This window comes from Bos grunniens, chromosome 4 (genome assembly GCF_055505025.1).
Source record: "Bos grunniens cultivar Pamir isolate PY7600 chromosome 4, Bosgru_T2T1.0, whole genome shotgun sequence".
Taxonomy (NCBI): domain Eukaryota; kingdom Metazoa; phylum Chordata; class Mammalia; order Artiodactyla; family Bovidae; genus Bos; species Bos grunniens.
Genome location: NC_141168.1, coordinates 6265580 through 6281180, shown reverse-complemented (window position 1 = coordinate 6281180; position 15601 = coordinate 6265580). Strand labels below are relative to the sequence as shown.

The 15601-nt window shown below is 46.0% G+C and overlaps 2 protein-coding genes across 15 annotated transcripts in view; one reads left to right on the top strand and one right to left on the bottom strand.

The window, feature by feature from the left end:
• NUB1 (negative regulator of ubiquitin like proteins 1) overlaps positions 1 to 15601 on the top strand; it is a 35473-nt gene that overhangs the window by 11037 nt on the left and 8835 nt on the right. For 7 of the 13 annotated variants that reach the window (XR_015161919.1, XM_086394849.1, XM_086394841.1 and 4 more), the window contains exons 4-11: positions 1331 to 1389; positions 2374 to 2444; positions 5221 to 5403; positions 5595 to 5686; positions 6899 to 7005; positions 11984 to 12170; positions 12989 to 13096; positions 13662 to 13814. Coding sequence is in view for 11 of the 13 variants with exons in the window: in XM_086394849.1 (XP_086250975.1) it covers positions 1331 to 1389; positions 2374 to 2444; positions 5221 to 5403; positions 5595 to 5686; positions 6899 to 7005; positions 11984 to 12170; positions 12989 to 13096; positions 13662 to 13814 (960 nt within the window). In the remaining 2 variants the exon portion in view is untranslated. Of the gene's footprint in view, positions 1 to 256; positions 317 to 1330; positions 1390 to 2373; positions 2445 to 5220; positions 5404 to 5594; positions 5687 to 6898; positions 7006 to 11983; positions 12171 to 12988; positions 13097 to 13661; positions 13815 to 15601 lie in introns of all 13 variants that reach the window. The other 6 variants (XR_015161918.1, XM_086394846.1, XM_086394840.1 and 3 more) reach the window with 1 other exon arrangement.
• The window catches only part of WDR86 (WD repeat domain 86), a 44054-nt gene continuing 38301 nt past the window's right edge, over positions 9849 to 15601 (bottom strand). The window contains exon 7 of one of the 2 annotated variants that reach the window (XM_086394858.1): positions 9849 to 14199. In XM_086394858.1, the coding sequence (XP_086250984.1) occupies positions 14182 to 14199 (18 nt within the window). In that variant the 3' untranslated portion in view covers positions 9849 to 14181. The remainder of the gene's footprint in view (positions 14200 to 15601) is intronic. The other variant, XM_086394857.1, reaches the window with a different exon arrangement.

Below are 15601 nucleotides of genomic sequence, written 5' to 3'. Positions count from 1 at the left end.
GGAGCCAGAGCACGGTCAGCTGAGTGCCCAGGCGGGGCTGCCGTGCATGGAGCCACCTTGTGTCCCGGGCACGTCCTCAGGAGTTGAAGTCCAGAAGTGTCACGGAGGCAGGGCACCCAGAGGGGGCTGCCCCGTAGGACTGAGAAGGGTTCATTATTCTCAGAAGAAATGAAAATAAGTGTGTATCAGGATTACCCTGTGACTCAGCTGTTTTACTTCAAGAGAAGTGAAAACTGTACAAAAACTCTGTTCACAGTGGCCTACGGTGGAAACAGCCCTAATGCCTGCTGGTGGACAAATGGGGTGCCCCCATAAAGTGAGTTACTCAGCCATGAAAGGAGCAAAGTACTGATATGCTGCGACACTCAGAAACGTTTAGAAAGAAGCCAGACACAAAAGACCACATACTGTGTAGTTCCATTTATATGAAATATCTAGAATAGGCAAATCCATAGAGAAAGAACATAGTTTATGGTTGTCTGGGGTGGGAAGCGGGAGGGAGTAGGAGGATAGGGCATGTTTGGTGAGGAGGTAGCGAAAATGCTCTCTGTAAACACACCAGAAACCATCGACTCTTATACTTTAAACAGGAAACTTTAAGATATGCAAGTTACATCCCTATAAAGCTGTTAAAAATTTCTAGGAAGAATAAAGAACTTGATGAGAAAAAGGACCTTATATATGTATCTACCTCAGAATGCCAGTTCATGAGTTTAAAAGGCAGTGTGTATATACAGACTCCTCTCTGTGGGGTCACACAGAGTCGGACACGACTGAAGTGACCTAGCAGCAGCTGCCAGTACCAAGTGCCCAGGACAGCAGACCACCGATCAGAAAGCTGATTGGTGAGTGTGGGATCCGAGCAGGTGATTTGCACGGTCTCGTCCTTGGTGGCCCCAGTGAGTCCATGTTTCCTTCTGAAGCCCAGCCGTCGGGGAAGGAGAGGTGCCAAAAGCTGTCCTGCCGCTCCCTTCTCGGTGGCTGCGGTGGGTGCGCGCCGAGGTGGTCCTGGCGCCGAGGTTGTGGGTGGGTCCTCGTGGAGCAGAGGCAGCGCCCTGGAGCAGAACAGGACCTGCCCCTCTCCCAGCAGACCTGCCCCCAGAGGCGGAAGCCCGGCCTGTGGGCCACACTGCTGCCCCCGCGAGGACTGCTGGGTCACGGGCAGGTTTTGTTCAGTAGCTTCCTGCCAGGCACGTGTTCTTTTAGTCCTTACCCAGAGAGACCTGCGTGTTTTTACATCGTCTGATATCAACTTGTCTGGTTTTATAGGCAGGGTAACAGTTCCCAAAAGTGTCAAGGTCAAGTGCGTTTTGTCTTTATTTTTATACAGGATAGGAAAAACTTGTTGGAGACCCACCTGCACATCACTGGCAGAGAACTGAGGTCTAAGTAAGTATCCGTGTGTCTGTGGCCCAGGGGCGCTCAGCTCCCTTACACCTGCTCGTTTGGTCCTTCCCGTGAGGCAGATGTGAGCCTCGTCGCACAGTGGAGGGGAAACTGAGGCTTTGAGGCTGAAGGGCTTGTTCAGGCTCACTGGCATTTTAGGGCAAAGCCAGGACTTGGACCAGTCTCCTTTACTCACGTGTGACTTGAGAGCAGGTGGGAACCCTGGATGTGTGTGCTTGGTCCATGTTTGAATCAGTAAGTGATAGAGATAGGAGGCAGCCTGATACTGGCCAGATCATTAGTTTTGAATTTTATGCCTTAATGCACCAGTGGCTTGCTGTGATGTTCAGTGAAGTAGTTTGGCCAGTTTCAGGCTGTTGGCCCATCTGTAAAAAGAAAAAAAATACTGGCCTGTCACATTCCAGTGAAAATCTGACTTTTGAGACCTGGTCAGTTGTTTGATATCCTTGAACATTTCTCAGTGGTAAGTGTTTTGATTGCCTCCAGGGCTAGGTAGTCTGTGTTTCCCCAGCTGATTTTCCACATTTTCTTCTTTGGTCTGTATCAGGGCTGTTAGAGCTGGGTTCAGGAAACCTCGTCCACTCAGCACATAGTGAGTGGAAGATTGTATGAACAACTGCCCCATTAGGGGCTCCTGCAGGGAGACCACAGGAGGTGTCGGGGATGGGTATTCTCTCCTGCAGCTAGGGCCCTCCTGTTCAAACGGATACACAGCACCCATGGTCTGTGCTTCACGAGGAACCAAGCAGTAAAACAGATAGTTTACAAAAGGATATGGTCTCTGACACAGTTTCAAATAGCCATCTAGTAAGCTCGCTCTATCTGAAGTAATGTTTGTGCATCAGAAATTTGTAATACAGGGTGTTTCTGAGAAGAATGTCTAAAATAGCTGTCACGGTAAAAATCTGTTTAGTGGATAATACATAACAAACTGGGTTATCTATAGTTCTCTGGTTTATTTTACAGAATAGCGGAAACCTTTGGATTTCAAGAAAATTACATCAAAATTGTCATAAATAAGAAACAACTTCAGCTAGGTATGTTACAGCACAGTATGCAGAATTTTTAAAATCAAATTACTAGAGAAATACTGACTTTGTATCTTTTTCCTCTTCACTCTTCCTCTATTCAAAACTTTGGGGTGGCTTTCTCACATGTATAATGTAAAGCCAGTTATTTTAGAGTTTGATGCTCAGTGGAGGTCTGATGGGATGCTGCAGGACGGGAGTCAGGGTGTGCTGCAAGGGAGATGGCCCTTCTCTCCGTCTGAGTGAGCACGGCAGGGGCTGCGGCGGGGAGCACTCCCGCAGAGAGCCTCAGGCAGAGCTCTGTCGTGTGAGGGATTGGAGAGGCCTGGCGAATCTGAGTGTGGACGGTGAGGAGAAACTAGTGCTTCTTAAGGATGGAGAGCAGGCAGAGGCCACGTGGTAAAGCCAGTAGTGGCGGTCCTTAACCCAGGGTGATTTTGCCACGCAGGGGACATTGGCAATGTCTGGAGACAGCTGGTGCTAGTGGTAAAGAATCTGCCCGCCAGTGCCAGTGCAGGAGATGTCAGAGACGCAGGTTTGATCCCTGGGTCAGGAAGATCCATGGAGAAGGAAATGGCAGCCCACTCCAGTACTCTTGCCTGGAGAATTCCATGGACAGAGGAACCTGGTGGGCTACAGTCCATAGAGTCACAAAGAGTCAGACAGGACTGAGCAACTTAGCACACACGCATAGAGACATTTTTGGTTGTCATGACTTGGTAGCAGGGGGCCAGAGGAGGCTGTGCTCCTAACAGTTAGTGGGAGGAGACTAGGGATGGTGCTGAGCATCAAGGGCAGAAGAGCTCTTACACAGGGCTTCCCTAGTGGTCCAGTGGCTGGGACTGCGCTTCCCATGCGGGGCCCTGAGTTCAGTCCCTGATCAGGGAACTAGACCCCACATGCCACAGCTGAGAGTTTATATGCCACAGCTAAGACCCGGCACAGCTAATAAATAAATGAAAATAAGTATTAAAAGACTTATCCAGCTCACAATGCCATAGTACAGCTGAGAAAGCCTGGGTTCGAATCTCATTCATATTTGCGTTTCTCTCTAGGTAGGGGGAAAGCCATTGATGCTGCGGAGTGACCCACAATTATATTTGTGTTTCAGAGGTCACTTTGGCTGCAGTAGGGCAGTGGATATGAAGGGGACGTGAATGGACTGGGGAGCCCAGTTAGCTTCTGGAGCAGTTCAGGCAGGTGCTGTGTCTGTTTGGTTTCCAGTAGGTTCCCGTGGCCTCCAAAGAGAGGTCCACATCCCAGCCTGGTTGGAATGCAGCCTCCCCAGCCCAGCCCCGGTCTTTCTTTCCAGCACTCCTGCCGGCCGTGCCTGTGGCCTGCTTTAGGGGGCATTTTGTGGCGTCTCGCCTCTGTGTTGGCTCTGTGTGTGGCATCCTTCGTTGTGCAGAAATCTTCGATTCTGACGTTAGCAAATCCAGCAGATTTTTGCCTTGTTGTTGGCGTTTTAAGGAGTTCTTTCTCCAACCGCAGGACCACATGGATAGTCTTCTACAGTTTCTTATATGAAGTCTTTATCTATTCAGAGTCCCTCTCTATATGTAAAAGCTGGATTCCAGCTTTAGTTTTCTCCCGATAGTGAAAGTGAAGTTGCTCAGTCGTGTCTGACTCTTTGCAACCCCATGGACGTAGCCTACCAGGTTCTACCGTCCACGGGATTTTCCAGGCAGGAATACTGGAGTGGGGTGCCCCTCTAAACGTGTCCTCAGTAGACACGCTCGTTTTTGGTGTCCCCTTATTAGGGCCGTGTTTCTGTACTTTCTGCTCTTTTCATTTACCTGTAGCTTTGTTCCTGAGCCAGAACCATAGAGTTGTTGGTGTGTTTTTAATTATTGTGGCTTTAGTTTTAAAATCTAGTAGGATGAGTACCACTCATGGCTCTTCTTTATCAAGGTAGCTTGGCTGCTGATGGATCTTTATTTTTCAGCATAAATGTTAGAATGGTTGTTGAGTTTCTAAATACATATATGTATGTTTGTATGCATGTGTATATGTATGTCTATGAAGGTATGTTCAATTAGAGTTTTCCAGAAATGTTCAAATTTATGTTTGTAGTTCATAATATTACTTCGTTATTTTATAATGTTTCTGATCTGTATTTACCCTTTTTCATTTTATTTGCATTTTGACTTTGTTTTTATTAGGTTTGTATGTTTGATTAACTTTTTTCATAGAGCCAGCTTTTGATTTTGTTAGTATTCTCCTTCATTCTGTTTCATTGACTTTCCACCTCTGTCTTTACTCCTATCTTGTGTCTGAGAACATGGACAATAAGTGGTTTATTCAGGGCCACAGGGTTAAGAAGGGATGGAACCCAAGGTATTTGTTTTTACCACTTCAGTAAATCCCCTCTCCCAGTGTGCTCCTGCACTCTGGCTCCTGGCCCATGGCTGAGAACTGGATTATGCCTCTAGCTGGAGGTAGGAGAATTCACCTGCGGGACTTCCTCATTTTCCTCTTGTGTTGCCTAGCAGAGTGCTGTCTCTAGAGTAGATTCTCAGACAGTGATTGCTTTGACTTGATTTTAGGATGAGAATAAAGAATATTGAAAAGGATTAATATAGTCAGCTCATTTCACTGACTGATTTTAACCCGTGCTTAACAGTTAATGCAATTAAACAACCAGATTTAAACACACTCTTAGCAGTCGTGGCATGGTGGTTTGCAAGGGCTAATGCAGGCTGGAGAATTCCATGTGACAGAGAAGATGCCCTGTTACCCAGGGCACTTCCTGACTCTTTATAACATGCGTTTCTGATTGTGACAGGGGAAACGCTTAAGGAGCAGGGAGTGACCCACAATGTGAAAGCTATGGTTCTGGAACTAAAACAGTCTGAAGAAGACGTGAGAAAAAATGTCCAGGTTGAAGAAGAAAAGCGAAATGAAGCCAAGCTAGAAGAAAAAAGAATTCAGAGGACTAAAAGAGGACTGGAGATCCTTGCGGAGAGAGGTGCACAGAGCTTCAGACTTTTCTGCTCAAGTCCTCGAAGGGGGCGGCGAGAATGGGCTGGGCTCGGGGGTGGAGAGTTGGGGGTATCACAGTTCTCATTGGCCTTTCTTTCCCAACAGTCTCACATTTTTTATGCCCCCATCACTGCTTTTTAACCTTGAACTAATGGAGTCCCTCTTGGCTTTTTGCAGCTGAGATGGTGGTGGATCCAGAAGCCACACCATACTTAGACATAGCTAACCAGACAGGCAGATCAATCAGAATCCCTCCATCAGAAAGAAAGGTAAGTTCTGTAAGAAACGTGTGGCTTGCTCTTTGATTTGCTGTCAGAACAGAAGTGGATTCTACCTATTTTGTCTTGGAATGTTACATAAAGGACTAGGAACAGCTTTCTGTCTCCAGTTGATAAACAAGAGAATGTCACCTACGATCCTGCTGGCCCACCCGGTGAGTTCAGTGCGGAATGGCAGGACCTCCCTGTCCTGGAGCAGTGGCTTCCTGTGGCAGTGCTTGTCCTGGTGCAGTCCATCTTCCTCGAGGCCACATGCCCTAGGGGGTGGATCAGAATGGCAGCGGGGGCTGCGTAGTTGGGAAAAGCCTGACAGGTGGTTCTTCCGCCTCTTCCCTCTGGCCCTGCAGCCCCGCTCTCTAATTGGAGTAAGGGGACGCGGCTTTACCTTGGAGCGTTTCCAAGGGGGTCTTTCTAGCCACCTCTGCAACTTGGCCCGTGAGATCAGTCTCTGAGCTGGAATCCAGTAGCTTCTTACATGAAAAGCTTTAGTGGCTGTGGGTCATGTTGATTTTAATTTTTTGGTCTTTAAAGGACATTTTTGAGTAGGTTTCACTGTATGGGTTACATTGTTTAAAGTTAAATTTTAATAAGAGAACTTTGTAACTCTCAGTTGATTTTTTATGGTAATTATTTTCCCACTGTAAGTATTGTATTCTCATATTAATAATATTTAGATCTTTGTGGAAAACATTAACAATATTTATATAAGAATTCAAATCTAAAAATATTAATGAATTTTAAGGAAATTTGGATCGTCTTACAAAAATTGTTTCAGAAATGCTACAGTTGACAGATTCTTCAGAGAAAAACCCAATTAGGAATAGAAAGTGAAATGAATGAATGAATGTTTCTAAAAAGGGTACAGTTGTCACTGGCTTCTTTAAAATACGTTTAGTCTTATGGATACTAGAAATAGACCCAGATCAGCAGATACTAAAATAAACTGATGCAAACAAAGGGACGGGCACATTAAGTGTCCCTCAAAGGGACAGACTCACTAAATGGAGTTCTTGTTTCAGAGTTTAAATGAGATGAAGCTTTAATTCTGTTTTCCTTAATTTTGACTTTTAGATTTCGTTGTGATCTTGGGTTGGTTTGTTTGTTTTCACGTTCTTTTATTTCTTTAGACTTAATATGCTTTTAATATAATTTGTTTTCTTATAATTTAAAGTGATGTTTTTTTAAATCCTTATTTTTCCCTAGGCCCTTATGTTAGCTATGGGATATCATGAGAAGGGCAGAGCTTTCCTGAAAAGAAAAGAATATGGAATAGCCTTGCCATGTCTGTTGGACGCTGACAAATATTTCTGGTAGGCACTTTTGTCCTTGGTGGAGTCCAGTTTGGAGGAGGGCGGCAGTCACACACAGCACCTTCCCCAACCCTGTGCGCCCCAGACTTCAGGCTTCCCCCGAGATGGTTCATGTCAAAGGATAGTTATGATGTAGACTGACCGGTGAACTCTTTCTCCCCATTGTATTTCTAATTGATCGCTAAAGAGTTTTATAAACTTATTGCGCTAATTTTTTTTTTTTTACAACAAGCACGTAGGATTTCATGTCTGTTTCTTATGATGTGTTGCCTACCTGAACTACAACTGACTCTGCAGTCCCCATCAGCTTTTCGCCTGATGGTTTTGGTATACACGTTGGTGATCATTCTCCAAATCCATTGTTTCATAGGGGCTCAGAATAATGATAGCTCGTTATTCCTTCGTGTTTATTGCTGGAATTCATTTGAAAAAGACTTTCCCTCATCAGTCGCTTGGTTCTCCTGAGGTACAGTTTGTACAGAAAGACAGAACAAAATGCTTGGTTCTTTCTCCTTATTTTCTTGTTTTCAGAATAAATGAGTGGCTTCCCTAGCATCTTCTAAAGATGACATCACTGGTGAGGCTTCCTTGCCTTTTTTTTTTTAAGTGTCAATATGAGCTCATGGCTCAGTGCTTGTGGTGGCCATCTTCAGTGGGCAGGTGGTCCTGCAGCCCTTTGCCCTGATGCGCTGGCCTTTGTACTCTCTCTTGTCCAAAGCTGGTCCAGACTCACCCTGGCTGTTTCCTGCCCCAGCACTTTCTCTGGTGCCTCTTAATGGGAAATGATACTGAGACGCTATGATCCAGGCAGATGAAACATTTGAGAGATAGACTTGATGTGTGCAGTGGTCAAAAGGTAATGGCTTTAGTGGTATTTTCTTTTCCATTTTGAGAAATTCCCAATATATACAGTATACTTCAACAAGATAAATGGTATTTTTAGTTTGCCAGCTGTACAAGTAGCACCTTGCGTTTTAAGTGAACCAGCTTAAACATAGGCAGAAAGGGGGATTTATTTTCTAAAATATTTGGGAGGCAGGGAAGTAACCAGAACGGGGCCTTGGTGCCTCTGCTGTTTTCTTCTCCTGCCTCCAGGCAGTGCAGGCTGTAAGTTAGTCATTAAATTCAGAAACGTTTTTTATTTCCTTCCACAGTTGTTTCTAACTTTTTGTTATGGAAAATCTCAAACATACATAATAATAGCGACTAATATAAAGAGTCCCATAGACTTTGCATTCATCTTCAGCAGTTATCAAGACACGGTCGATCTTAATGTGTCTGTATGGGCCTTTCTGTTTTGTTTTTAACCCTGGAAAAACCCTTGAAATCATTTTCAGGTCTCAGGGAACCCTTGAAAAACAATAACAACTCTCTTTTCAGTTCACAGTACATTCACATGTTCAGTGAGAAGTAGATATAATAACCCAATAATAATTATCGGTGCCCTTTTAAGTAGAAAATGTTTTTCTGGGGAATCTGTTTATTCAGGCCAGCTTACTAGCATACTTCCTGTGCGAGTTCCCTCTCTTCGTCAAAGGGATCCACTCTTAACCAAGGCAGCGTGGAGACGGAAGAGACGTCCTGTCTGCTTTCCCCCGTGACGTCTTCCTGCCTTCTCTAAGTAGCTCGAGTTCTCTCCCAGCTCTCTGTTGCACATCTCGGGGTGTGGTGCGTAGCGGGCCTGAGAGCAGCTTCTCTCCCATTTTCAACTAGAAAGGGGAGTTCTGCTCTTGGCCAGGGTGGAGTGACAGGGACTGGGTTTCCTCTCCCCTGCCTCAACTGAGACACGGGGCAAACTGTATACAAACAGTGGTTTTCTGGCGATGCAGGACGGTGGTCCCTGAGGTGGGGAAACAAACTCGGGGGAGCCTGTGGATGGTTTCAGCTCACTGCCTGGCATTCCTAGCCCTCAGCGTGGGAAGGAGAAACCTACTAAGGGCCTCCCGGTCTCCCCCGAGTGCACGAGCTGGAGCTCAGGGAGGAGGGAGCTGCCTGAGGGACAGCATGGTGAGTGCAGAGGGCACCCCAGGGCTCTGCCATCCCCCCATAGAGAATTCAGTGGGGCGTGGCAGCAGAAGGAGGACTTGTTTCACCCTCCAGACTGCTCTGGTCCCACCTAACAAGGCATCACACCACCACCTTAGATGACGTTTTAACTGCATCCTGAGCAACGATTCACTGTACTTACTAGCTCAGACAGTAGAGCATCTGCCTGTAATGCAGGAGACCTGGGTTCAATCCCTGGGTCGGGAAGATCCCCTGGAGAAGGAAATGGCAACCCACTCCAGTATTTTTGCCTGGAGAATTCCATGGAGAGATGAGCCTAGTGGGCTATAGTCCATGGGATCGCAAAGGTCAGACATGACTGAGCGACTAACACACACACACTGAACCCAAGCACAAGAAATACAAAAAAAAAACTGCACACAATCCAGTTCCTTGCTGCCAGTAACAAAACTATAAATGACTTTTTAGCCAACTTTCCTTTTTTTAAAAAAAGCAGATACTAAGCTACCCTGGTGGCTCATATGGTAAAGAATCCACCTGCAATTCGGAAGACCCAGGTCCAATCCCTGGGTCAGGAAGATCCCCTGGAGAAGGGCGTGGCTACCCACTCCAGTATTCTTGCCTGGGGAGCATTCTAGCCTGGGGAATCCCATGGACAGAGGAGCCTGGTGGCCTGCGGTCCGTGGGGTCACAAAGAGACAGACGTGACTGAGCGACTAACATTGTCACTTTCAAGCTTTAGCTCACCTTTCTTGAAATTAATATCTCATGTAAAAATGTGAAACTTTTAAGGGAAATATAGTAGATTTCTATTAAATAACTGACTTAAGCCCAAATGTGATTTAATTTTTCTAAAGTGAGGCTCAGTATATTTTATTTAAATCAATGTTATACATTGACTTTAATGTTTTTAACATGAAAATTTATTGGCTATCGACTTAAGGCTACTAGAGCAAAATCAATAAAACATACTCTAAGACCTAATTTTATATCAAGGCATTACATTTCTGAGTGACATGATCAAGTTCAAATGTAGTCCTAACAATTCCAAAATTATTATATAAGGTGATAGCATCTCTTATCATAAGGCTGCCATGTGAATAAAATGCGTTATCTTTTTTACAACTGAAAGAATGAAGTGACCTTCTTCACATGAGTCCTGTGCCTGTGTTTTGGTTTTGGTTTTGGCTGCATACACACTCTGTCCTGGGTAGACTTGTATTGGCGATTTTATTTTTAACTGAAAGGAGGGAGGCACTTTCTGTCCTTGCTCTCGGTGTGTTACACGAGTGAGCCTCTTCACACAGGTGGGACTTGGAGAGCCGTGCTGAATGCCAGCTGCTTTCCTGAGGACGGCAGGGTAGGCTCTCCCAGAAATGCAAGGTGTCTACAGGTAGATCAGTCAGTCTCACCTGGAGTGGAAAGTTACACCACTCAGGGCCCATGAACTTCTTCCTCTCCCCTCAATGTCAAGTTCTCAGGCGAAGCAGAGACTTGGAGAAGGTGCCCCTCACCTGGTCAAACAGCTGTGTGTGTGCGCGTGTGTGTAAAAGATGGTGTGTATGTTACAGAACATTCACAAAGATGAAATGATCCAGCAAAGCAACCACAAGTAAATAGGAAAATCCTGCCCTGAGCAGTTATTCTTATGTCCTAATGGATTCTCCAGTGTGTACCCTGGCATGTAAGCATTCCGCTTAGGAGACTAATGCTTTTTTTTTAAAGTGTAAATGACAGAGCGCTTTTGTTTTTTTATTTTTCCCAAGCAGATTTTGATGGGCAAGATGTGAAACAGTCTGATTTTTAGTAGGAGACCAGCAGAAACAGATGAGATCTCGTTTGTGGATGTGTCGTGCATGGTTCCATGTTTTACTTTCCTGCCGAAGGGGGTTCAAGCTTGAGATCTAGATTGCACTATGAATTTCTAACGTAATCACAGCCGGAAGTCAGGTGGTCTCAAAGTCCATCTGTGTGAGCCCTCCGTCGCCTCGCCTGCCTGCTGCTTGTATCTGGTTCAGCAATGGGCCCCAAGATCAGCTAGGCATTCAGAGCCTGGCGTTTTTCTGGATTGCTTTCCTCCCACCTTAATGTCACCGGACATGAATGTCTTTGCCAATCTTCATCAGTTGAGGCATTCACATAAAGGGAGAATTTTTTTTTTGGTGTCCTTTTTAAAGCCTTGATTCTCACTTTGGCTGTGTATTAGAGTCACTTAGGGGGATTTGGGCTTCCCTGGTGGCTCAGTGGTAAAGAACCCACTTGCCAACGCAGGAGACAGGAGGTGCAAGTTCAGTCTGTGGCTCGGGAAGATCCCCTGGAGAAAGGGAATGGCAACCCACTCCAGCATTCTTGCCTGGGAAATCGCATGGACAGGGGAGCCTGGTGGGCTACAGTCCAGGGGCTCACACAGAGTGGACACAACTGAGCAACCAAACAACAACAGGAGGAGGATTTTAGAAACACAGCATCCAGGCCCCACCTCCAGAGCTTCTGTTACAATTGCTCTGGTGGGGTCCCAGCATCCGTTTGTTGTTTTTTTTTTTTAAGACAAAAACAAACGGAAAAGGAAACAAAACCTCCTCACATCCTGGTAATTCTAATTTGCAGTCAGAGTTGGAAACCACTGCTTTAAAGCATGGTCTCCCCATGTTTGCTGAGGAGTACCGACCCAGTGGCCCCAATTTCCGCTTCCCGCCAGGCCTCTTTCCCCACATAGCAAGGGTGTGTGTGTCCGTCTGTCCTCTCCCCTTCCCGAGGCAGATGATGTTGAGCTTCTGTTTCTGAACCCTCACTGCTTTCTTTCCTCATTGGAAGAATTCAGATTATACGTAGGGTTCCCTTCAAAAACATTGGGATCTCTGTCTTAGTCTTTGGAAATACACCAACAACCAGAGGAAAAAAATTCCAGTAATTCACAAAAAAGGCTTTGTCAAGCTACTCACCAGTGACGCCACGTCCTGTCTCTTGGCAGCGAGTGCTGCACAGAGCTGCTGGACACGGTGGACAACTATGCGGTGCTCCAGCTGGACATAGTGTGGTGCTACTTCCGCCTGGGCCAGCTGGAGTGCCTGGACGACGCCGAGAAGAAGCTGAAGCTGGCCCAGGAGTGCTTCAGAAAGTGTTACGGGGAAAATCACCAGAGGCTGCTGCACATAAAAGTACGTTGCTGTCGCCCGTTGTAGGTATTGCTGAGCCCTTTTCTAGAACCTGAGTTTATTCCTGCTGAAGTGTTTAGACTGCTGCCAAAGGAGGTTCAGTGATAGTACTTTGCAGCGAGCTCTTTTATTTTATTTTTGTATCATTTGGCCATGCCACGGGGGCATATGGGATCTTAATTCCCCAACCAGGGATCCATCCCATGCCCCTTGCATTGGCAGCACAGTGTCCTAACCAGTAGGAGTCCAGGGAAGTCCCCTTAAGCTATATTTTAAGGGGATTGATAAACATTTTAAAAGTTAGCCTATGCCTTTGATGTGTGCAGCATTTAGCCCAGAAGTGACAGTTTTCTAGGCACACAACCCCATGGATCACCCTGATCGAGAGAGCTGGTGGCTGTATTAAGTAGAATTTTGTGAAAGATTTAAATGCAGAAAACAAACACTTTGAACAGGATCAGCTCATGTGAGTGAGTCACGGCTCCAGAGCTGGGCTTTACAATAAGGACTTTTCTCAGGTGATTTCCACGGGTCATCAGAATTCTGCTTGGGAATCACAGGGCAACACAAGATATTCCTAGTTTGGGATTTTGCATACTTCATCCTGCCCAGTGGGGTCCCGGCCTGGGTGCCTGGAGATAGGGGTTCTGTTTGGGACAATTAGTGCCGTTGTCCCCTGCGAGCTTTACTTTTGCATCATCAGCAGAGAAGATAGAAACAGTTTAGTCACGCCATTTGCCCCTGTAGAGAGGAAGGGAATTAAAAATGTATTATAGACCTATAATGAGAGATTTATAATTTTTTTCTCCCAATAATTTTAGGGAAATTGTGGAAAAGAGAAAGTCCTGTTTTTAAGACTTTACTTGCTTCAAGGCATCCGAAATTATCACAGTGGAAATGGTGAGGAGGCTTATGAATATCTCAACAAGGTAAGAGAAGAGGCTCCGAAGTCGGAGCCGCCTTCCCCTGCGCTGTGTTTTGTGGTGTGTGCTTCCCTCTCCTGCACGTCCGCCGTGAACATATTTGTATCTGTGAGTGCAGGCAGGATGCTATAATAAGGAAAGCTTACGGAGGCAGTGGCTTTTACTGGCTCCAAGTTACCAGCCCTCATCTTGCTGAGCGGGTTGGGTGGCTCCTCTCAGAGCCTTTTCCGGCCAGCAGAGGGCGCAGGAGAGTCCAGGGCAAGCCAAGGCCGTTGGCTGCCCCCAGCTCCACTTCAGGGGACTTCATTACCAGAAAAAGAGGAGGAAACGGATCCCAGCCCCTCCCACGGTCCTTGGCCTATTTTCTCCTGTTACCCTGCATGGAAGTCCCGTGAGCAGAGAGGGTGTTGTCTGTTTGCACTCTCAGTGGTTGACATTGGTCACGTTTAGAGTTTTTATCTAAACCGTAATTCACATTGGGTACAGCCCAGTTTCCTTTAAGTGTTAGCTTTGTGTTCAGCTTTAATGTTGCTCATGGTTACACGATCCTTGTATTTTTCTCTGTCCGTAGGCACGTCAACTCTTCAAAGAGCTATATACTGATCCATCCAAAGTTCACAATCTGATGCAGTTGGGATTTAGTGCCCAGGAAGCTCGGCTTGGCCTGAGGGCGTGTGATGGGAATGTGGACCACGCGGCTGTCCACATTGCCAACCGCAGAGAGGTACGTAATGCGGTCTTGGCAGCGCTTGGTGAGGCCTGTGCCTTTGAGTGGGTGCGACCCCTCAGTGCCTTAGCTCTCGGGTATGACAGAATAGAGACAGACAGCTCCATAGCAGGCATTATTAGCAAGGGAGTCCTTATCTCTGCAGACTGGGAAGTCAGGAGAAAAATTTGTCTTTTTTCTTGCATCAGTTTTCAGACAGTACAGTTTCCTTTGTTTTACTCTTGCTGTGGTGGCAGATCGCTCATAACTATAGTCTTAATGACTATAGTTAAGCAATCTTCTCTCTCTCTCTCTTTTTCTCATAGTGTATTTCTGGAAACCATTTTAAAGGGGGCTGTGTTTTCCATGGGGTCATTGTTACAGTTCAGGATGTCATTCTTGCCTAGAAAAATGAGTCAAATCATATGAGCAATTAACAATATGTTATAAAAGCAAAGATTCAAAATTATAATTTAAAACAGAAATAAGTACAGTTTTAAAAAAGAAATTTTAGGATTTGGGAAGTTGGAAGGATTTTTACTATGTCTAATATGCTGGTTTTACAAATGAGGAAAACAGGCTCAGGGGTGGACTTTTCTGGGGTCATGGGTCATGTCATTAGCAAAACCTAAACTGAGGCTTTGTTTTTCTCCTGTACTTTCTAATTCCCATATGAGACCAGCATTTGAGTTTTTACAGAAGGTTCTGAAAAGCCAAGAGATAAAAGGTGGTAAAAGTTACCACTTCATTTCCTAACTTTTTATAAGAAGCAAAAACAAGTTGTTTTTTTTTTAAATAGTGGTGTCCTATCGGATGTGCATTTAATGAATTAAACTATAAGCCCTTGGAGAAGATAAAAACAACGGTATAAATGTGTAACAGCTGACCTCGCTCGCTCTTCCACCCATTGACTGTGTAGTTAGAATGCTTTTGGGTTCAGGCAACAAATTTAGACTGGCTTAAACACCCAGTGAAGAGGGTGCAGGAGAAGCGTACTGGCCTGCTTAAATGTGAAAGCCAGAGGCGGGCTGGGTTTCAGGTTAGTTTTAGGGGTGCTTCACCCTGTCCTGAGTTCTGGTTTCTGTCTCTCCACCTCCTCCGTGTTAGCAGGGTCATTCCGTCACAGCAAGAGCAGCTCCCAGGGCCCTCAGAGACCTGAGCTGCTCACTGATTGGCCGCCCTGGAGCCAGTTGCCGTGGCCAGGGGTATGCCAAGGCCTGAGTGGTTTGCACCTGTCTCCCTCACTTAGGTGCGTCAGGGCCTCCCTGGGGAGCTGGTCAGCCTCCCACACCCTTGGGCGCGCTAGGGTAGCTGGTGGGAAGAGTAGCTCTGAGGCCCATGGAATGTGAGCTCCAGTGAACCTGCCATCTCTCGGCTCCTGAAGCTCTGAGTTTGAGCACCTCACTGAGTTGAGGGTGATATACGATGCCTAGAAGTTTGCTTTCTTGCGCTTCGTGGCCCTGAGCTCAGGCCAGCTTCTCATCTGGCAGAAGCAACAGACTAATGAAACCGAGGTCACTTACAGCACTGACGTGTTAAAGGCCTGTGAGAGGCAGTGTGGCAGCCTTCCTAAGAGATGTGCACTCGTTTGCCTGGACGTAGCCGTGACTGGAGAAGGGAATGGCAAACCACTTCAGTATTCTTGCCTTGAGAACCCCATGAACAGTATGAAAAGGCAAAATGATAGGATGCTGAAAGAAGAACTCCCAGGGTCAGTAGGTGCCCAATATGCTACTGGAGATCAGTGGAGAAGTAACTCCAGAAAGAATGAAGAGATGGAGCCAAAGCAAAAACAATACCCAGTT